Consider the following 22485-nt stretch of genomic DNA (forward strand, 5'->3'; position numbering starts at 1 on the left):
GGCTAGCTGACCAAGCACAGTCCTGAAATGTGACAACTAAGGAGGAACGAAACCTGACCATCACTTCGGCCTTCAGAGACTACAATTAATTGATGGGAAAAGCTCTTCAACAAGAAGGGAAAGGTAGCTGCAGATAGGACTCTTGGGTTTTTAGGAAGATCTTTTGATCGGCTCGTATTACCTAAACAAAGATGAGAAATATTGAAAAAACAAGAGTTGGGAACAAAGCAGTTGGCGCCCAAGGTAGCAGGAGCCGTGGAAGCAGCTGCAAGGTCCCCAAGAAGCCAGCAGAAGCGGGGAATGTCTGCAGGCCACCCCTCCCCCGCCACCCCGCGCCAAGGGAGGAGAGGCCCCAGCGTCGCCTGCAGTGCCCGTGCTCACCACACGGCGCCAGGCTGGCTCTGTGACAACGTGTGCTTCTGTAGTTTACTCACGTAAAGCCTTTGAGACAGTTCAGCGTTAAGAAAAAAGCAAACTACTGAACTTGGAAAATAGACAGCTGTACGTCTGAAGCCCTTGTAGCAAATACAAAGTGCAATGTGGAAGACGGCAAAGTACAGTTCTGTCAGTGGGGTCATGTTTTTGTCGCCTTGTGAAACATTAGTTAAAACATACTAGATGTTCCTTAAAATTTTTACATTTCTGTAAAAATGTGTGCCTGCTTTCCCTTTAGTATCATGACACATGGACACCAGTGCTCTCACAATACCAGTGGCTTGTGGGGCAGTGACGTGTGAAGTAGAAAGTGGACCTGCGTCCTGTCTGTGGATTTTGAGAAGTCACCACTGAACTGGCAACCAGGATGGGCTGCTGTGCCTGAAAAGTGAAAGAATATGAGTGTAGCATGGGCAGAGCCAAAATCCACGGTCTCTCTACGTACACAGGAAACATGGGCACCAGTGAAGCGTCCTAGTAAATATCAGAATTGTGCATTCTTTGGGTCCCTTGAGGAATGCTGACATAGATTAGCAGTGACATAGTGCTGACACACACATGCTGAGTGGGGCCTCATGCCCAGGGCGCTGGTGACATCATCCCATTTCTCTTGTGGTCCTGAACCTTGTGTGACATCACCTACTACCAGATCCAAGCTTTTGCTGGCTTTTTAGCTTTCCTACCAGTCCTGGTTCCATCCTATCCACGTGCCCAGTGCTGCTTTTTGTCCACCCTTTCTTGGCCCATGTGTTTTCCCAATGCAGCTCACATCTGACGTCCCATCCGCACCCACACTTGGCACTGGCCTTGCTTCAAGCTCCTTCAAAGACGCAGTCGCTCATACCATTTGGTACTTGGCTACGGTAACATACTCACGTAGGGCTTGTGTGACTTGCTCCCATCGCACCCTCACAAGCCTGGAGGAGAGGATCATGGTTTGCAAGGTACCCTACAACCTCCTGCTGAAAACATGATGCTGCTGCTGCTGGCAGCTCTCTGCATCATGTGTTTACTGAGGGCAGAGCAAACTGTATCCGCTAAGTACACACTGCGGTTTCTCTGGTGAGCCTGGCTGAAACCCCTACTAGATTTCTAGCAGAGTATCTTTCTGCTCCCAAAGCTCTGGCACCTAGTTTGAGGTGATCTGAATTCTGGAAAATGGGTTAAGATAATAGTTTGTAGACTCTCAATAGGGGAAATAGGACTAAAACAGCGGTAGCAGGGTGAGCAACACTTAAAAAATTCGATTGAACTTCCACACTCTTGGACAAGCATCTTTATTTAAGAAATCAAATAAATAAATGGGGTAAACAATTATGACACCAACTTCACACAAGGGTCTGATACCGAACTTGGAATGATTTGCTCAAGTTGTTCAGGATAGAACAAAATTGAGTGCTCACAATTAGCACAGAAAATATCTGGTTATAGTACTTGTTTTTTAAGTGGACATTTAGTGGTTTATAGTAAGATCCCACTTGTTACAGGAGGCCACTCCCCACCCCTTGGTGTACAGCCTAAAAAAGCCAAGAATGCAAAGGTTAATATAAACTTTTGTTTACAGTTCCAGATTTCCACCTTTTTACTAGTAGAACTATCAACAGGTTCACTTAACTTTCAGTTTACTGTCTGAAGGAAAGGCAATATAAGAACATAACCTGTCACTTTGGTCCCAGCTTCCCATTTTATAAATATGGATCTAGGATTCTAGATTTTTAGCAGAATCACTATTCCCAGTCTTTGACAGAGGGGGGCTTCGTGGCATTTGGCACTGCAAAAGCTGCTTGCTTCGGCTTCTTGGGTAGTGTTATATATACTGCCTATGTGATTTTATAACTATTTCTAGACGTATAGAAGCCCATGTACATGCTATCAATTTCATTCCCTACTGCAGAGACTTTTAGGTTTAAATCTGTCTAGCAAAATCTTGACAATGACATTTGGTTCTGGATTGTGACATCAAGATCAAACTATCTGAGTAAAGTCAAAAGCTCATTCTTAATTTTTAGAATAAGGATATTTTCAAGGTTATAAAGAGTTTATAAATAACACTGTTCACAAGCAAATATTGATCTGTTGATAATCATAAGAAACTGAATGTACTGTTTTGAAATATACAAGAAACTTCATTAAGTTTAGATAAATTTAGACTAGAAGTAAACTTTTCCAGGCTATTTAATTAAGTTACTTACAATGTACACATTCCTGAGAATACCCCATTGTAGTGACATTGTGTATTTCCAAACTTTTCCAGATTCAACTTAAAAGGTGCTTCTTCCCAAGAAACTGAACTTTTCTGTCAAAAGCGCTTGATCGAATAGGAGAATTGGGTTCATAAAATGGATTCATTGCAAACTAGGAAAGAAGAAGGTATTAGTGAGGTTGTCAAAGTACAAAGGCTAACAAATCATAGATGTCTAGAAGGAAATTATTGTAAAGTTCTAAATCAAATCATCAAAGACATCCAAAACAAAAGTCTGAAGACCACATTAAGTTTCAACAAAAACGTTCCGTGGGTAAAGAGTAACGCCCCCTCGAGGAGGTTTGGGTCTTGGTGTTTGAGAAGTACCTGTGGCAAAACCAATGGTGGTATGATAAGTGTTGCCAATGTAAGCTAAATGAACTTTCAGGACTCACCCTTTGTGTGAAATAGTAATGTACTCCTATTAATTATAAATATATGGCTCAATCCCCTGTGGTACATAAAACTGAAAATCCAGCATATGCCCATAGTTAAAAAAAAAAAAAGGTATACTACATTGCTATTAAGTTGCACTTATGTAGCAATTTTTTTTAGCAATTAGGTTAATACTGTCCTTTTAACACAAGGCTAAGTGATCAGTTTCTTAAATAGTGTAATATCATAATATGTGTGAGAAAACTTAGAGGGCTAAATATTATTTGCTAATTCTGACTAGGAATATTACTGTGCAGATATGCAAAAACTCTTGTCTAAGTACAAAACATTTAATAGAACATACTGTTAGCACTGCATTTTAACCATAGACATCCTAGTACTATTTTATTCTTTCTAATTATCAAGAAATGTGAATGGCACCATTTTCCTTGAGTGACTATTTGGTAAACTGACAGTTTGTAATCTATGTGAGTGGCACCATTCTCCTTGAGTGACTATTTGGTAAACTGACAGTTTGTAATCTATATTTATTGCATTGTAACTTACTTGTAAAGTAGATGGAGAACATTTTAGATTGAATTATGAAGCAATTTCCTTCTGTAACCTGCTTCCTTCTCTTTTTAGGGTTCCCTAATAGATAGAATCAACCATCTGTGCTCAAAGGGGGAAACTGAAACCAATTTAAAAGTAACTACAGTGAGTTCTGTCCTAAATACATGGTAGCCTGGCAGTGAAGACTTGCCTGAGGAGGGAGTTTCCAGGGATTGTTCTGATTGGAGGAGATGAAAACAGCAGTACGAGGGAGTTATGGCAACAGGCCAGTTTCCTGTCAAAGTCAGAATCCCCTTTTTACAATCACATTGAAAAAGTTATAGAACATACCATACCTTTATGTATAAATCATAGACATCAGTAAAAAAGTTCTTTATTCCATCTTCTTGTCTTATGTCATGAAGCATAATAAATCTCATATGTGAAAGAATTAAGGTATAATCTTAATAGAAATGAAAAGTAGTCAGGTGATACAATATCCTTCAAACGAGTCACATGCATTGTATTTGGTGATGGAAAAGCTGAATATATAAACTGGGTTTGAAGTTAGGTTAGTTTCATTTTAAGAGGACATAATCTTTTTAAAAAAAATAACTACAGAACAAAGTAAAACCAACCTTATGGTTCAGGTTAACTTTAGTTTTATATGAGACTTGGCTTTAAAGTTATCTGTTAAACAAAATGTGGGTATTTTTTTCCCCTAAAAAAAAAAAAAAAAAAGTAGCCCTCTAAGTGGCAATTTTTACCTGACACTTTGAAGTCCGGACTTGGAGTCTGGCATCTATGTCCTTTGTTGTTCTAGTTTGTTACCCCAACCTTTAGTTAGAGATCTTTATTTAAAAGATAAGGATATGACCTGCAGTAACAAATGCCGAAACAAACCACTCGTTGAACTTGTCCACAGTTTTCAGGTACATGTTGTTTGACAGCCACATATTCTCATCTACAAGGTCGAGAGCAGCATGAGCTATGAACTGGTTCAGATGACGATGATCATCCTGGATGACAATGTGAGTAGCACCAGATCAACTTTCCAGACAGCATCAAGAATGCCAGCATTTTATTCTGGAAATTGTATACATAGTTTTCTTGGGGGTGGGATGGCATCTTCTGCTTTCACTTCATTTATTACTATCATGGGTTACAAAAGATCTTAACTGTTTTCACATCATAGTCTTTTTAATTTGGTATCTAAAACTCAGCAAATAGAAACAGCCAGTGACTTAATAAATGAAATGTGTTCAAGAAACTATATAGATTATTTTTTTAATTTTGTAAGAAGGAAGTTCCCAAATTTGGTAATCATTTAAGCACATGAGGAAAGAATAGTAGGTTATAAAAAAAGAGATTCTGCTTTAAAGACATTCACATCTTTTTAGAGAAAGACGTGAAAAAATCTGTAAGTGGTTATGGCTAAAGGACAGCAATTTAGGTAGGCTGGAGAGCCAAGGAGGTGGTGAAGGAGAGCTACACAGAAATGATGTTGGCATGGATCTCAGGGTCGGCAGGGGAAAAGGGCAGGCCTTTTCACTGGGCCCAGGGACACTTGATGAGCAGTGGAGACAGCTGAGGAGGCGGTACTCTGAGGCTTGGCATAGGCCTCTTTCAGGTGAACGAAGCTTATGTGACGGGGGATCTGGGAGTGGCAGGAGGCCATGCTCAGCCCCAGCTGTGAGCAGTCATCTGTCTCAAGGGGAGACAGTCCTGTCAGAGCTGAATGTCCTCGTGGGCTTACCTGGAGGTGGGACTGTCCCACCATAATATGGAAAGGGAATTCACAACCTGGAACAGTCTTAGTCCTGAGGAATTCTTTATTTCATTTCTTTTTCTTATTTATTTTTATTTATTTATGATAGTCACACAGAGAGAGAGAGAGAGAGAGGCAGAGACACAGGCAGAGGGAGAAGCAGGCTCCATGCACCGGGAGCCCGACGTGGGATTCGATCCCGGGTCTCCAGGATCGCGCCCTGGGCCAAAAGGCAGGCGCCAAACCGCTGCGCCACGCAGGGATCCCCGGAATTCTTTATTTCAAACTAAAATTTTCGGGAAGCCTGGGTGGCTCAGCAGTTGAGCACCTTGCCTTTGGCCTGGGGCAGGATCCTGGAGTACCCGGATCGAGTCCCACATCAGGCTCCCTGCATGGAGCCTGCTTCTCCTTCTGCCTATGTCTCTGCATCCCCACCGCCCCGTGTCTCTCATGAATAAATAAAATCTTTAAAAAAACAAAACAAAACAAAAAACAAAATAAATTTGTCAAAGAACACTTCTGTTATGGGTCAAACCAAATTCTTATGTTGACGTCCTAACCACTCCCACCCCACCCAGTACCTCAAAATGTGGCCTTATTTAGAAACAGGTCATTGCAAATGTACTTAGCACACTAGAGTAGGATGGCCCCTAATCCAGTATCACTGGTGTACTTATAAAAGGGGAATTTAGAAACAGACACATAGGGAGAAGGCCATGTGAAGACTAGACTTCTCCAGAAGCTAGGAGAGGGGCCTGGAACAGATCTTCCCCCAGCACCTTCACAGGGGGCCTGGCTTGCTGAACCGTTGTTCTTGGACTTCTGGCCTCCAGACCGGTGAGACAATGAGCTGCTTTTACTTGAAGCCACCCGGTTTGTGTGTTCTATGATGACAGCCCTGGGAAAGGAAACTTAATATGACCTCCTTGCTGAGGAGGCTGTCTTGTGACTGGGTGGAGGAAGGCTGCCAGTTGCCTTGGAATCCCCTGTACAGTTCAGGCATGTTTACTTCATCACATCACTATGACAAAGCTAATTTAATCCTTAGAGAAATGGATGTATTTTGTGTCTGGCTTACAGCAGTGTTTTCCATCACTTTACATGGATGATCAATTATGAGATTAGAAGAAAAATGTAGAAATGCTTTAGAAGGTGAGTGGTAGCAGGAGAAAGAACCATGGTCAAAGTGTGCAACAAAGCGTTTTCATACGCACAGCTTTGCCTACCACAGGTCCACAGAAACTATGTAAGTAGCCCTGTACCACAAAGCAACAGCTGCTACACAGACGCTTCAATACAAAGTTTTAAAGGAGCAGTGTGCTCACAGGAATGTGTGGAAAAAATGTAGCAAAGCCACCTGATAATACCCTAACCCAATTTCTATCTTATTTTAGTGGCACGATTTAAATAGTTGAAAAGCATCACACACTGGACATTATGCATTACAATTAATTTCAAAAATCAATGGTCTTAAAGGACATTAAAGCTTATTTTTGGAATTGAGAAAAACACACTTTAACCTGTCAATTTATTAGCAACATGGACTAGTATAGAAAGGTGGAAAGGCCCCAGGTATTCTCATCTCAGGATTCTACGTTTACTCTGAATGGCATGTTCTTGAGCCAAGCTTGTTTTTCTGGAAACATTACTGGCAACAAGAAAGTTGGGTGGTTGGGCAGCCTGGGTGGCTTGATGGTTTAGCGCTGCCTTCAGCCCAAGGTGTGGTCCTGGGGACCCAGGATCAAGTCCTGCATCAGGTTCCCTGCATGGAGCCTGCTTCTCCCTCTGCCTGTGTCTCCACCTCTCTTTCTCTGGGTCTCTCATGAATGAATGAATGAATGAATGAATGAATGAATAAATAAAACAAACCTTAAAAAAAAAAGAAAGTTGGGTGATGTCACTGGGGAGGACAGCATGCGGGCACCACGCAGCCAGTAGGTGGTGCAGAAGGTCACTGAAAACTGCCATATTCTCAAGGGCAGCAGGACATGGAAGCAAGGGTCTCTTTTAACCCTCCCAGGTGTAAGTGGACCTATTATGTATGTTCTGATGAAAAAGGTAATTCACTTGGACAGAATGGGCTCTCGTGGCATTTCCAGTCCTAACAACTGTTTTTCCAGGCCCGCTCCAGGTGAACTATGTTTCTATGTGCTGAGGGAGCAGCTTTTCGGAATGATTGACAGTGAACTACATATCAGAGAACAGACCCTGAGCATCCTGCTAGTATGTGCCAAATGTGTGCTGAATTAAAGGATGAATCAGCAACTCAGAAGATGTTCCCTGGCGAGCTTCTATCAACCTGTGGGACTGCAGAGCAAGCCTCATTTAGTTGTGGTGGATTCCAGTTACCTCATCTGTCCAGATCTCTTTCAGTTGTAAAATAATGCCACACTATTATTATTACAACAGTATAACAGTTCTTACAGAATTTTTTAAGGTTCCATACGCACTTTGGATTCTGCTTTTCCAGCTGGCAAAAATTCCATTTCGAAAACTGGATTATCATGGTGGCCAACAATTACAAAGTAGAAGCTTCCAGACATTGTCTTCAATATGTAGCTCCTAGTTAAGTGAAAATAACACATATTTTTAGTACTCTATACCAGTTAGCATTATTAGCACTAACACCAGGAAAAATTAATAAAGGGTGTTGATTTTGTCTTCTTCCTACTTGAAGACCATCTGCTACAAATTTAAGTCTCTGCAAATGCAGGAGCCTATGATATGCTTCCTCAAACATTCATGAGAAAGACATGAGGCGCCTGGCTGGCTCAATCGGTGGAGCATGTGACTCTTGATGTTGGGATCATGAGTTCAAGCCCCATGGTGGATGTAGAGATTACTTAAAAAAAAAAATCTTTAAAAAATAAGAAAGGAAGACACAATTTTGTATTCTAGAAAAGATGGAAGAAACCATAAGCCAAAGAGAAAGACATCTAAGGCATTAAGTGTTAAAACTGTTGTTAATAAGTTTGCTAAGGAAATGAAGAGAAAGTGTGGGGGAGGCATTTTGGAGGGGGATCAGGGATTGTATGGCTTTTAGCACAATAATCTGGATGGGTAGAAGGATTCATATATGAATGCATGTATTTTAGCACAGGGTCTTTGTAATCAGACAAAGTTAGGTTCAGATCTAGCTTTGCCACTTTCTAGTAACGTGACCATAGGCACAGTCCTTAAATTCCCAGTGTCAGTTTCCTCTTCGGTGAAATAGAGGTAACAATCATAGATCCCTTACAGTGACTTTGAGGATTATACAACAATGCATGTGAAGCACCAGGCACGGTATCTGGCTCATAGGAGGTGCTCAGCATGTTACCTAGAACAACATGGAGGAGCACATGCACATGGAGATGTGCTGACTGACTCTTAAGGCCTCCATGTGGGGCAGCAATCTGGTTAACTGAGTATACCATCTCAGAGAATGTATGGTGAGGTGTGTCAGAGCCCAGGGCTCTTCAAGCCTCACTAGAACTGATTCACAGAGACCATCAGAAAATCTGAAATGTATTTCCTAATGAATACAACCTTTTGTTAAGGAAATCAAGGCAGAGCTGGCACTTTTAACTCTGGAAATGGAAGGCCCGTGACTGGAAGAAAGGGCAAATAGGACGTTCTTTGGGCATGACGAGGTAAATAGGATTTAAAATGCTATTTTGGGCAGGTATTGGCACATTACAGCCTGCAGGCCAAATATCTGGCCTCCCATCCTTTTATTGTTGCTGAAGGCTGCCTTTGCCCAACAACACGATGACAGAGTTGAGCAGTTGGGACAGAGACCATCTGATCCTTTACAGGGAGAGTCTTAGGGATAGATGAGGAAAAGGCCCAAACAGTAAAACTGAATAACAAGACAGGCAGGAATGATATGAAAGCTCCGCAAAACTAGGAGAAATAGCTACAATTCTCAAGATTGAAAGAAATTCTCAAGAGGGAGAGGGACGGGAGCTTTAAATTTGAACAAAGTTGACAAGATGTCATTAACTGGAATAGGTTTCATAGCTGGAGTTTGCCAAGGGAAGGGATCAATTTCTTCAGTACAAACATTTAAGAAGTAGCAGAAAACAATACACATGTAAGGAAGCTAGCCCTCATTCCCATGCCTGCATCGTGTCATAATAGGGTGAGGGTAAACCGAAAGGGAACCGAAGGAAATACCACATAAAGGTTATGTCATAAATGCTCCTGCTGGGCAGAAACTGAACTTTCAATAATTTGGTTTCACAGCAGCCGAAGGACTCATATAAGTATTTAATTCTATAGGCAAAACTGGAAGGTGAAGTGTCTCAGGAAGGGGATGCACCTGTATCTGCACTGTCTGAAGTGATAGCCACTGGTGGCTCTTGTGCCTGCAGATCTGAATTTTTGACTCTAATTTTAATTAATTTAAATTTAAACTTAAGTAGCCACCTGTGGTTAGTGGCTACTGTATCAGACAGTAGGGCTCTGTAACAATGATTTGAAGCTTTTTTTTTTTTTAAGTTCTGCAACCTCTTCTACCTTCCCTCCCTCCACAGAGCAAGTACTACTTAGAACTCCAGGCTGTAATACAAATTAAGCAACTGCCGTGTGTGTGTGTGTGTGTGTGTGTGTGTGTGTGTGTGTCTGCTCAATTTCCCTATCACCTAAAATAGCGGCCCTTCAAGTATCTCCAAAGAAGACTAGGTCTCCAAGTGTGGAGGACAGAGCGACACAGAACCTGGCAATGGATTAGCCTGGGGAACTGAGGAAGAGGGAAGAATCAAGGATGTATCCAAATGCCTGACCGAGGTGATCAAGCTGAAGAATATCAAGATGAGTCTGTTCACCAAGAAAGGAAATAAGGGAAAAAAGGGGATGAAATGAACACGTCAATTTTAACAGGCGGTAGTAGCCAGAATAGCACGCCCTGCTCTGTCCACATCCTGATCTCAAAGGTCTTTAAAGGGGGCAGGCAGGGAAGATAAGCCCAAGAAAGTGCAAGGACAGGAGGGTCACAGAGCTGCAATGCAGCTAGTGTTGAAGATGGAAGAAAGGGCCAGGAGCCAAGGAAGGTGAGTGGCCTCTAGAGGTTGGAAAGCACAAAGCCGATTCTTCCTGACAACCTCCACAAGGGTACACGTTCCTGCTGATACCTGGATTCCAGCCCACAGAGACCCGTGGTGGACCTCAATGTAAGGTAATAAATTTGTGTTATTTAAGCCACTCAATCTTGTTATGGCAGCAGATAACACACGTCAGAGCTGAAAAAGCTGTAGGAATGAGAAAAAACGAAATACTCAAAGTGCTCACAGAAGGTGAGTGCATGGGACGCCTCCATAGCTCAGTGGTTGAGCGCCTGCCTTCAGCTCTGGATGTGATGCTGGGGTCCCGGGATCGAGTGCCACATCGGGCTCCCTGCGTGGAGCCTGCTTCTCCCTCTGCTTGTGTCTCTGCCTCTGTGTGTGTGTGTGTGTGTGTGTGTGTGTGTGTGTCTTTCATGAATAAATAAAATGTTTAAAAAAAAAGGTAAGTGCAGTGTGTAGGAGACTAAGGACAAAGGGAGTGTCCCGTTTATCACGGAACAAGGGTTTCAAAGTGCTGTGGAAGGTTGGAGGGAGGAAAGGAGGGGGGGAGAGTGGTGCACCAATGGGAAGATAACTAGGGATACTAAGGTAGGTGTTTTTCTTTCCTAGCATGACTCTCTAAGGCTTACCACAGAGCTCAGTACCTAATAAGCACTCCATGCCTATGGAATGGAACTGCGAGGAGGGGAGCAATAGTGGGGACAGTGCCAGGGAAAGCTGGAATACAGGAGTGGGAGGCATGCTGGGATTAAGTAGCCTCAACACAGAAGAGAACTTTCTAGTGCTGAGGCCCTCAGCCTCAGAGGCCTGACTGATGAAGTCTGATGAAGTGATTAACAACACCTTTGTGAAAAGTTGAGGTTTAGGCAGTCGTGAAAAAATTCTCCATGACAAGAGACTGGAGTTGTTGACTGAATGGAGTGGCGCCAAGACACTCACCTGGGATGAAAACAGCAGCTGCCTCTGATGGCTAGGTGATGGAAACCGCTTGAGAGAGTGCATGACAACTGAAAAAATCAAAGTGGTGATATAGGAGCTCCGGACTACCTTGAACTAAAAGAGGACGCTAACTAGTGATGAACATAAAAAACGAGACCATGTATCTGTGAGGCTGGCATGAGAAGGGCAAAAGCACAAAATGAATGGAAATGTGTGAAATAAGAAAAAAGCCTTAGAGTACAATCAGGAAAAAGGGGAGAAAGGTCAGCTGGTACATACAAGGATGCAGATCTGAACTTGAACTATCTCAAAGAGCCTGATTTTTAAATAGCAACTGTGACGAAAACAAAGTTAGGTACACTGTGAACCTGAAGACAGGTATATTAAAAAAAACAAAACAAAACCCTCCCAATAAATATGGGCCTTCAAGTCTCCACATATTTTCTATTTTGGATTGACAAATGTGATTTTATACTAATCAGCAACATGAGAAATCTCAGGAACAAAAGTTACACCATCTGAGGTGTTACTATTTTCAGAAGCAAAGGCTTCTCTTCTGTAATTGGCTACTTTTGGACTAGATTAAAACCCCAAGAGAAACACGCATTAATGCCAGTCTCCAGTCAGATAACATGCTAGGAGCTTTTTTTACATTAACTTCGTTAACCTGAATCCCCAGACAAAAATAGAGTAAGTGGTTATTCACTCATAAAGTACCGGTTATGTGAGAATAAGTCTTGCCAAACTTACATTGTCTGTTTTGGAAGAGAAATCCAGGAGATGGCAAATAATTTTACGACGGAACCTGGTATCTCCCTGAGAAGTGGAGACGGATAGCTTGAATTTAAGATCCTGGTACCCTCAGAGCTGGGGCGGGGCGGGCGGGGCAGGGCAGGCAGCACTTGCTATTTGTTGAGTGAGGGACCACTCTCACCTGACTTGCATGCTCAGGGAACTTAAGGTTCTCCAAGTCAGCTGACAGCATGGGGTCTCTAGGGAACCTTTGAGCTTGACCTTAACCTAGTCCTGTTCAATATTTTGAATCTGTAAGTGGGAGACAGTTTCTCCTGTTCAAGGATAATATGTTGGGATAGTCAAGACACTGGAAGGCAACGCTAAGGATTCAAAAACTTCTCCAGGCTAAGAGAACGTAGGTGAAAGTAACAATAACAAGATAGAGTTTAAGAGAATGCAAAAACAAGTCCCGTGTTTTAAAAAGAAGAAAAAGAAAAAAAAAAAAAAAAACCCTGTACAATAGATGAGAAACCTAGGTTCAGAGCAGCTTATTTACTAGATTTCAAAGTTTACATTATTCACAAGCTCTAAAAGGGGGCAGAAAGCTAATGGCAACTCTGGCCTGCATTAAGATAATGTGCTTTTAAATAATCATATTGCCAGGGAACATACTTCCTTCTGGGAAGCTTATTTTATATTTTTAAAATATTTTATTTATTTATTCATGAGAGATACAGAGAGAGAGGCAGAGACACAGGCAGAGGGAGCAGCAGGCTCCACGCAGGGAGCCTAAGGTGGGACTTGATCCCGGGACCCCAGGATCACGCCCTGGGCTGAAGGCAGGCGCCAAACCGCTGAGCCACCCAGACTGCCCTGGGAAGCTTATTTTAAAAGGATTAATAACTGTGAACTGGGTGCAGTAAGGAATGCTCTGGGGAGAGCTACTGAAGGAACTGAGGGGGGAAGAGGAAAAGGTCTTTCTGGGGGTGGGGAGTGAGCTACAGCAGGCGCTGACTTCAGATATAATGTAGGCTAATGGAAAAGGAACTGAACCAGGGATGGCAAACAGGTTACCGCTGGTGAGCCAGTTTCTATTTAACTGGTAGTGACGGCCAGGACCTGGTGCTGATAAGCCTGAGACAACGATCTGTAGCAGGAAAGCGGGCTGTGATCGAACCGCAGTACCTACGCGAGCGCCCAGTAATGAGCGCTGGACTTGACAGACTTATTCCAAGCTGCCCAGAGATCAAGCTCAGGGCTGCTCCTTTGAGGTTACCTGGGAATCTATTCGGGTCAATGTTAGGCACTTTCTCACACACACACGAACTACCAGGCTAGGCCCCAGTGAGACGATTAATCCCCTCCCATCACAGGACATCGTCAATGAAGAACTTTCCAGCTCCAAAGAATACTGCAGCCAAGTTTAAGAAGCCCCCAGTTAGATGAACGACCTAATGAAAGGCTAAATGAAGCAAAGGCCCTGAGCTGGCCGACGCTTGCGGGCTGAAACGCGATGTGCATTGGCGGGGTGGCCTGTGATGAGATCAGCCGAAAGGGGACTGGACAGGTCCGACCCGGCCGCCTTCAGGCGGGCTGGAGACACAGCCACAACTCGCGGCGCGCGGGGCCGGGGATGTCCTCGAAAGCTCCCGCCCCCTACTCACTCCATCTCCTACCTGCCGCGAGAATCCGACAATCGCAACAGCCACACTTCCCAAGGCCGACCCGCGCCGCGCCGCGCCGCGCCCCCTGGGTCGGAACTCCCCGAGCGATCCTCGCGAGAGTCCGGCGGTGGCATCTCGCGAGAGTCCGGCGTTGGCGTCTCGCGAGAGGAGGGAGGAGCTTCCGGCCAGAGTACGGCGCGTGCGCAGTAGCACTCCCGGCTTGGGCCGTTCCGTTGGGCGGGCCTCGCGGAGGGGCGGGGTCAACGCGGAACGCGCCGAATTCCTGCTCCTGCGCGTTTGTCTTCTGTTGCCTCACTACCGGTCCCCGCCCCCGAGGCGCGTGGGAAAGTCTCCTGTGGGCCACGACTCCGCCTACCCATGGACCGCCGAGAAAGGAAGTGCGAATGGTCTACAGTTCCTAGTTCACAGTGAGAGGCGGAGTTCGGCTTCCTTCTTCTCGACTGCCCCCAGGCGGAGACTGGGCTCCGGAGGCCGGGATTCCCCCTCTTCCTGCGCCTGCAGCCCGGGCGGGGTGTTAACTCGGGCCAAAGTAGGATATAATGCAGGGTTGGGGGGAGTCGGGAGGCAGTGGGAGGCCGACACCCGAGGGCCGGGGTAGATACACTGGCCCCTGCTCCGGGAGCGGCGGAAACGTAGCCTGTTTGTTTTCGTTATAGCTCCTTTCCCCCTGATCGGCCTCCTAGAGTTTCCCTCCCTGGAGGCCACTCCTCTGTTTTCAGAAGTTCGCGCTGCGTCTGCCCACCAGGTAACCCGTAACGGTTTTTTCTTCCAGACCACAATGCCCTCCAAACCCGACATGTTGAGTCAAGATGAACTGCGAAAAAAGTTGTACCAGACGTTTAAGGATCGGGGAATACTGGACACACTCAAGGTATGAGCTTTATGCATCTCTTTTACAGAACTTAGGCAAGTCTAACCTGTAACAGGCACCCAACGTTTAAATACACCTAGCTCTTGCATTTTAAAAAGAGTATGACATAGATTGTTTTTGGTGAATTACATTTTTATGTTCCTGTGTAACTCTCTGCTCTGGACCACAAAAGTCTTGAAAATGGCCTAGCGTTTGAGTGGTCTTAATATATTGAAGTAAGAGGCTTATTGGACTGATATTAAGGTAGTAGTGGATAGCCACGTAAGGTGAACATATTCTAGTAGAGGTGGACTTGGTTTATAAATCTGGCTTGCAAGTCTTGAATGAATAGGTTTGTAATAGTACTCACTTTTGAATGAAGGATTTTGACAGCATATAGAAAACATTAGTTACTACTTACAGTAGAATAATTTAGGAAATGAGAAACTTCTTTAAAATGTATTCAGATGTATAAACATTTGAGCAGCAAGCATTAGTATACATTGTATCAACACCAGGGAGTAAGAGTAGCTCAAATGTTTTTGTTACTGGATACGTTTCAAAAGTATATTAAGATGTTAAGGGGGCGCCTGGGTGGCTCAGTCAGCTGAGCCTCTGGTTCTTGGTTTCCTCTGAGGTCCTCATCAGGATTGTGGGCTCCGCCCAGTGTCAGCTAAGCACTGGGGGCGGTGCCTGCTTAAGATTCTGCTTCTCCCTCTGCCCCTCCCCTCCTTAAAAAAGTCAACGAAAACTGAGCTTTTTTTTTTTTTTTTTAATTTTTATTTGTTTATTATAGTCACAGAGAGAGAGAGGCAGAGACACAGGCAGAGGGAGAAGCAGGCTCCATGCACCGGGAGCCCGACGTGGGATTCGATCCCAGGTCTCCAGGATCGCGCCCTGGGCCAAAGGCAGGCGCCAAACCGCTGTGCCACCCAGGGATCCCGAAAAGTGAGCTTTTTAAAAACCTTCCTCCCTCTCCCATTGTTTTCGTAACTTAAAAAACCTTCAGATTCATCTGAAAAATATGGAAAGACGTGGAGAAACATCATCCCTAATATAAACAGTAAATGGCATAACTGTAAACCCCCCCCCCCCCCCCAGGATTTTAAGTAATCTCCATACCCAATAAAAGGCTCAGGCCCACAGCCTGGATGGAGACCCAGAGTCCCACACTTCATCAGCTGAGCCAGCCAGGTACCCCTCCTGTATAATCTGATTTTCCTGTATCCTTTAAAGTTCCTTGAAATCCTCATTTTCAATGGCACCAGGCTTGTCTTTGAACGTATGGGTAATTTATGTAGCAGTCCCCTGTTGAAGATTTACGTTACACTCAGGTCTACATATTCCTTTAATGCATCTCTCATTTTTTGCCTAGAATAGGTTACGTGACATTACTGACCTAGAAGCCTGAGTTGTTGTTGTTGTTAGGATTTCATTTATTTATGAGAGACAGAGCAAGAGAGCAGGAGGAGGTGCAGAGGAGTGGGAGAAGCAAGCTCCCCACTGCGTGAAACCCAATGCAGGGCTCAATCCCAGGACCCTGAGATGAACCTAGCTAAAGTCAGACACTCAACCTACTGAACCACTCAAGGCCTGAGCTTTTTTAAGGCTCTCAGTATATGGTTCTTGTCCTAAAAAGATTGTAATAGTATACTACCAGCAATTTGACAATGCTTATCTCTCCAATGGTATTGTCATGACTTTGTTTAAACACTGGAAAAACTTTATTTTAACTTTATTTTAATATTCCTTTAATTATTGAGGATGCCCATATTTTCTGGTGATTCATATGTTTTCTGTGGATTGGCAGTTCATGTTTCTTGCCCATTTTTCTCCCCAGGGGTGTTTTATTAACGTATAAGATGTGTTTTATTTTTTTTTAAGATTTTATTTATTTATTCATGAGAGACCAAGAGAGAGGCAGAGACACAGGCGGAGGGAGAAGCAGGCCCCATGCAGGGAGCCCAACGTGGGACTTGATCTGGGGACTCCAGGATCACGCCCTGGGCTGAAGCAGCACTAAATCTCTGAGACACCCGGGGCTGCCCCTAAGATGTCTTTTAATAGAAACTAAATCTCTTTTCCATTTTTTGCAGCCATACTTTATCTCAGTGTTCAATTTTGATTTGATTCCAAAAATATTGATGTTATGTTTTTAATATGGCCAAATCTATTTTTTTTCTTTTGCTGGTTATTCTCAGTTCTAAGAGAACTAATACTCCCTTTTTATTTTTTAAGAAGGCCTTTTTTTTTTTAAGTTAACTTTAACCCATTTGGAATTAGTTGTAGTGTATAATGCATTAATGTGGTTTTTTATGTAGAATGGTCCTTGGATTCCTGGCCATGGCATATTTTCTTTTACTGTGCTTCTGAATTAGATTGGTGTTTTATTTATAGTCGCAAATGATACTGACCTATCCTTATCCTTTTTAAGTACTCCTTGTTTGGATTTGGTATCCAGATTCTGCTAAGCTTGTTCACTTTACAAATGCAGTCTATCTTCTGGAGAAACATTGTTTCTTTTTTCAGCTGGCTGTTCAGTTCTGTTATTCCAGCTTTACCAATGGCAAGACAGATCTTTACTTACTAAGTCTGGGCTAATTTTTGTTTTCTCAATTCAGTGACTATGGCCTGAGTGAGTTTTAATTTTAATTTTATTTTTTTAAAGATCTTTTATTTACTCATGAGGGAGAGAGAGGGGGAGAGACCGGGAGACGGAGATAGATAGAGGCAGAGACACAGGCAGAGGGAGAAGCAGGCTCCACACAGGGAGCCCGATGTGGGACTTGATCGTGGGACCCCAGGATCACGCCTTTGGATGAAGGCAGGCGCCAAACCATTGAGCCACCCAGGATCCCTGAGTTTTAATTTTTAAAATTCATTGAATTTTTAATGGCCTAATGAACATTTTATTTGGGTGTTTTTGAAAAGAATTTGTGGCTAACTACAAAGTCCAGTACCCATTAAATGCAATTTATCAAGTCTTTTTCCTTATTTTGAGTCTACCCTAATTTCCAAGAGAGATGTGCTGAGGATCCACAAGTCTCTTCTCTCCCAGTTTGCCTCCCCACCCACAATAATTGTACTTCTATTTTAGGAGCAGTAATTCTGAGTGGATTTCCCTCTTTGCATTGGCTGTTGGAGAGCCCCCCAGCCAGTTTTGGGATTCCTTCCAACAAGTGCTAGATGGCTTGCTTTTTGTGTTTGTTGAGCTGGGGATTCATCTGTAATATTCTTTGCTTTTTTCCTACCCTCATTTTCATCTTTATGCTTCTGTCACTCCTCTAAATTTTAACCTATTTCAGTAGAGTCTTGTTTGCAAGACCCCTTAAGTCATTTTATTAAGCTGGATCTAAATCTTTTTTTAAAAAAGATTTTACTTATTCATGAGAGACAGAGAGAGACAGAGACACAGGCAGAGGGAGAAGCAGGCTCCATGCAGGGAGCCTGATGTGGGACTCGATCCCGGGACCCCGGGATTGTGCCCTGAGCCGGAAGGCAGATGCTCAACCGCTGAGCCACCCAGGCGTCCCCCAAAATACATTGTTAAAAATATATATATGTGTTCCTTAGTTGTTACAAATCTAATTAAATCACCTCTAAATTTTACTAGTGGAAGATGCTATAATTTCTCTTTTTTTCAGTTACTGAACTATACTAGATGTGGCAGAGCATATGTATTCTAAACAGAGTACAGGTTTTTTTTTTTCCTTTTTACTGTGGGACTTTAGATGTATTCCGAGGCCTGTTCTATACTGGTAATTATATGCTCTTCTACTCTTGAGCTAATGGCTAAAAGAAAGAGGTATAACAACTCCATTAGTTTCTTGCTTGGATTCTATTAATATGAACTTATTAGATATAATTTACTGCTGAACCTCCTGAATCTAGGCAGTGTACTCTTAAGCTCAGCCCAGTTGTGTGTTTCCAAAATAGACTAGAACAACTACCCAGTAGTCTGAGTAACTTAGGGAATTTTGTTAAAACTCAGATGAATAATGCTCATATTAAACCTTGAGAAAATGACCCGCTTTGAACTGTAATTTTCTCATTTATAAAATGTGAGAAAATTACTTCCATGTCTTGAGATGTAAATACTGTATGCAAAAGTACATCGTAGTAAGTTTTTTGGATTTACTGATTTCTCTCGCGTATGTGAGATTTCTTTTTTTGGGAACCCAATTTTGTTTTGGTCAATATGCCCAATATTTTCATATTCTCCAGTAGTCCACAGAAAAGTGAGTAAGGGACAGAACTGTCTCCTGTACTTGGCATCCTGACTAAAACATCCTGAAATGGGCTCCTGGGGAAGTGAAGTTAGAATATACATGTGTTCTGGCTCACCACAAGATAACTTGGAAGTTGGTGAAAACGAGTTTCTTCTTTCAAAACTCATTGAGCTACTTGTGTCACATGGTAACACAACGTATAGAGGATGGTTCCTAACTTTTGGTCATGGATCTGAAACCATTCTGGAAATAAGGATGCTAATTCATGCGACAAATCTGCATACCTCTAGTGAAATCCTGCTGAAAAATTTTTCACTCATTTCATTTTTGTTTTTTGAGCTAGACACAACTCCGAAACAAGCTAATTCACGAATTGATGCACCCTGTGTTGAATGGAGAACTGCAGCCTCCGTCCGTTTCAGTGGAAGGGAGTGCCCTCTTAACCAGCGCTTCTAACTCTCTAGTGGCAGATTACTTACAGAGATGCGGCTATGAGTATTCGCTTTCTGTTTTCTTTCCGGAAAGTGGTTTGGCCAAAGAAAAGGTAAAATCCTTCCTTTTCTATTTTTGAATTTTCTGTTAACAGCTTCTTTCTGCATAATAGCTGAGTATTCCTTCGCTAGCAACGTCCGTTTCTCGGGCATCTCCGAATTCACATCATATAATGTAACAGAGGGGAGTACTAAAGTTGATTATTATCAATTCCTTGACATCTTGATTAGTCTTTGGTACAATTGTGATGTGTAGAATCACTGTTTTGAAGCTAGAACTGACCTCCCATTCCAAGTAGTCTACTAAGACTCCCAGTTGCCATTTACGTTGAATGTCTGTTGTAAGCTTGTCACTGTACTAGTCACACTTCAGGTGTTAGCTGTTTTACAACTGAGGAACCAACCTCTGGAAAAGTGAAATAGTTTGCTCAAGGTCACATGATTTGTAAATAGCAATGCAGGGCTGTAAATCTAGATCTCTAAACTGTGTTCTTACTACATTAAAATCTTTTCACATATTTCTATTCCTTGGGATTACCCAAGAGAAGTGAGGGATACAATAGCTTTTAAAAATCTGTGGACTACTCAAATAACTAAAACACCTGTGGTTTTTTTTTTTTAAAGATTTATTTATTTATGATAGACATAGAGAGAGAGAGAGGCAGAGACACAGGAGGAGGAAGAGGCAGGCTCCATGCCGGGAGCCTGATGCAGGACTCGATCCCGGGACTCCAGGATCGCGCCCTGTGCCAAAGGCAGGTGCTAAACCGCTGAGCCACCCAGGGATCCCCAAAACACCTGTTTTTACCTATTTTCTAATTTATGTTCAATAGTAATAGTGGAGAAATAGTCATACTTGATTATTTTAAAGGCTGATATAGCAAACTTTGCCTATTTTTTTTAAATAGACATAATTTTTTAAAGCAGTTGAGGTTCAGAGCAAAATTGAGCAGAAAAGAGGCCATCCCATATATTCCCTGCTCCCACTCATGCACAGCCTCCCCTACTAGCAACATTTTTTAATTAAATACTTGATTTTTTTTTTTTTTTAAGAGAGGGAGGCAAGGAGGGGCAGAAAGAGGAAGAGAGAGAATCTTAAGCAGGCTTCACACCCATTGTGGAGCCTTGAGCAAGGCTCGATCTCATGACCCTGAGATCATGATCTGAGCTGAAATCAAGGGTTTGATGGTTAACCAACTAAGCCACCTACACGCCCCCATTATATACAATTTTCCAATAGACCCTACATTGTCACACCTTACCACCTGTAGTTCATGTTTATTTTCATTTATTTTTCAAAATATTTATTTGAGAGAGACAGAGCACACAAATGTGCATGCAAGAGAGCAGGAATAGGGGGAGGCAGGAGAAGCAGACTCCCTGCTAAGCAGAGAACCCAATGTGGGGCTCGACCCCAGGACCATGACCTGAGCCAAAGGCAGAGCCTTAACCAACTGAGCCACCAAGGTGCCCTTAAAGTCCATAGTTTAACTCTTGGTGTTGTTACTGTATTTTTATTCCTTGTCTATAATTGACCAAAAGTTTCATATTCAGGAGTTTTAAGAAAATAAGAACAACGTTAGTATTTGAAAATTCAAATGTGCTGTATTTATTTCTTAACAACCAAATTTTCTTTATCAACATTAGGAATTCTTATTTGGTCCATCAGTCTTTAAGGTTTCTTATTTATTTATTTATTTATTTATTTATTATTTATTTATTTATTTCACAGACAGAGAGAGAGAGAGAGAGAGGCAGAGACATAGGCAGAGAGAGAAGCAGGCTCCATGCACCGGGAGCCCAATGTGGGATTCGATCCCGGGTCTCCAGGATGGCGCCCTGGGCCAAAGGCAGGCACCAAACCACTGCGCCACCCAGGGATCCCCTGTTTTGTTTTTTTAAAGTAAACTCTATACCCAATGTGGGGGTTGAACTCAACCTCAAAATCAAGAGTCAAATGTTCAGGGCACCTGGGTGGCTCATTTTGGTTAGGCATCTGGCTTCCCCCCAAGTCATGATCCCACGGTCCTGGGATTGAGCCCCACATTGAACTCTGCTCAGCAGGGAGCCTCCTTTTCCCTCTCCCCATGCCCCCCCACCATTGTGCTTCTGTAATCTCTCTCAAATCTTAAAAAAAAAAAAAAAAGGTCACATGTTCTACCAACTGAGCCAGGTGCCCCTAACTTTCCAAGTATGTTTTAGAATTTTGCTTATTGCATGAGTAATAGTGAATTACTTAGTTGTTACAGTAGTAGTTAATCCAGTCCACATACTTAAAGGTTTCTACTCTAAAATGCTGTGCAGAATATTTTCTTTAAAGGAAAACCATTAAAAAAAAATAATAAAGGAAAACCATTTGAAAACCTATCAATGTTCTCTGGGTAGACTTAGTAAAAATAAGTATTATAGTATAAATATATATTAAGAATAGTGACCCAAAAATGTTTAAAACTATTTTGTGTATGCTTTAGTTATTCATTGTTGTAAAGACAATAAAACTTCATTTATATTTTGAAGCAATATACTTTAAAAACTTTCTTGCAGTTAGGAGACCCTGGAAATTATATATGTATTCATTGGTTCATCAGATATTTGTGTGTTTATACTCTGTAAGGTATTAGCCATTTAGACATATTAGACGTATTCACTATGAAATATTTGGAGATTAATTAGGTGATCAAGAAAAATATTGGGCAACCTGGGTAGCTCAGCAGTTTAGCACCACCTTCAGTCCAGGGCGTGATCTTGGAGACCCGGGATCAAATCCCATGTTGGGCTTCCTCCATGGAGCCTGCTTCTCCCTCTACTTGTGTCTCTGCCTCTCTCTCTCTCTCTCATAAATAAATAAATAAAATCTTAAAAAAAAATTTTATCCTTGTGACTTTAATATGTTAATAATATAAGAAAGTGCTTCAATTTTACATTATTAGCATGGTTATAAATTTTTAAATGTAATCCAAAGCATAATTGTCTTCAGAAGCCTCCTAGTTTATCATTTAAACACCGATGTAAAAAAGTCTAATTTTTTTTCTTTAAGGTACTTACTATGCAAGATCTATTACAACTCATTAAAATCAACCCTGAATCCAGTCTCTACAAATCACTGGTAGGATTGTTTAGTTTTTATAATCTGCTTTGG

At 42.4% G+C, this 22485-nt stretch overlaps 2 protein-coding genes across 7 annotated transcripts in view; one reads left to right on the top strand and one right to left on the bottom strand.

Moving 5' to 3' along the window:
• Nucleotides 1-1688: 1688 nt before the first annotated feature.
• TRAPPC2 (trafficking protein particle complex 2) lies at nt 1689-13923 on the bottom strand. The gene is made up of 5 exons (XM_038586842.1): nt 13768-13923; nt 7823-7934; nt 4479-4623; nt 3961-4046; nt 1689-2790 (listed from the first exon to the last, which is right to left on the bottom strand). The coding sequence occupies exons 1-5, from the start codon at nt 13887-13889 to the stop codon at nt 2692-2694; spliced, it is 564 nt and encodes a 187-aa protein (XP_038442770.1). The 5' UTR covers nt 13890-13923; the 3' UTR covers nt 1689-2691.
• OFD1 (OFD1 centriole and centriolar satellite protein) overlaps nt 13698-22485 on the top strand; it is a 54125-nt gene continuing 45337 nt past the window's right edge. For 2 of the 6 annotated variants that reach the window (XM_038586836.1, XM_038586838.1), the window contains exons 1-4: nt 13698-14305; nt 14549-14647; nt 19199-19399; nt 22384-22452. In XM_038586836.1, the coding sequence (XP_038442764.1) occupies nt 14555-14647; nt 19199-19399; nt 22384-22452 (363 nt within the window). In that variant the 5' untranslated portion in view covers nt 13698-14305; nt 14549-14554. Of the gene's footprint in view, nt 14306-14548; nt 14648-15521; nt 15575-19198; nt 19400-22383; nt 22453-22485 lie in introns of those variants that run through there. The other 4 variants (XM_038586837.1, XM_038586840.1, XM_038586841.1 and 1 more) reach the window with 4 other exon arrangements.

Source organism: Canis lupus, chromosome X (genome assembly GCF_011100685.1).
Source record: "Canis lupus familiaris isolate Mischka breed German Shepherd chromosome X, alternate assembly UU_Cfam_GSD_1.0, whole genome shotgun sequence".
In the NCBI taxonomy this organism is placed as follows: Eukaryota; Metazoa; Chordata; class Mammalia; order Carnivora; family Canidae; genus Canis; species Canis lupus.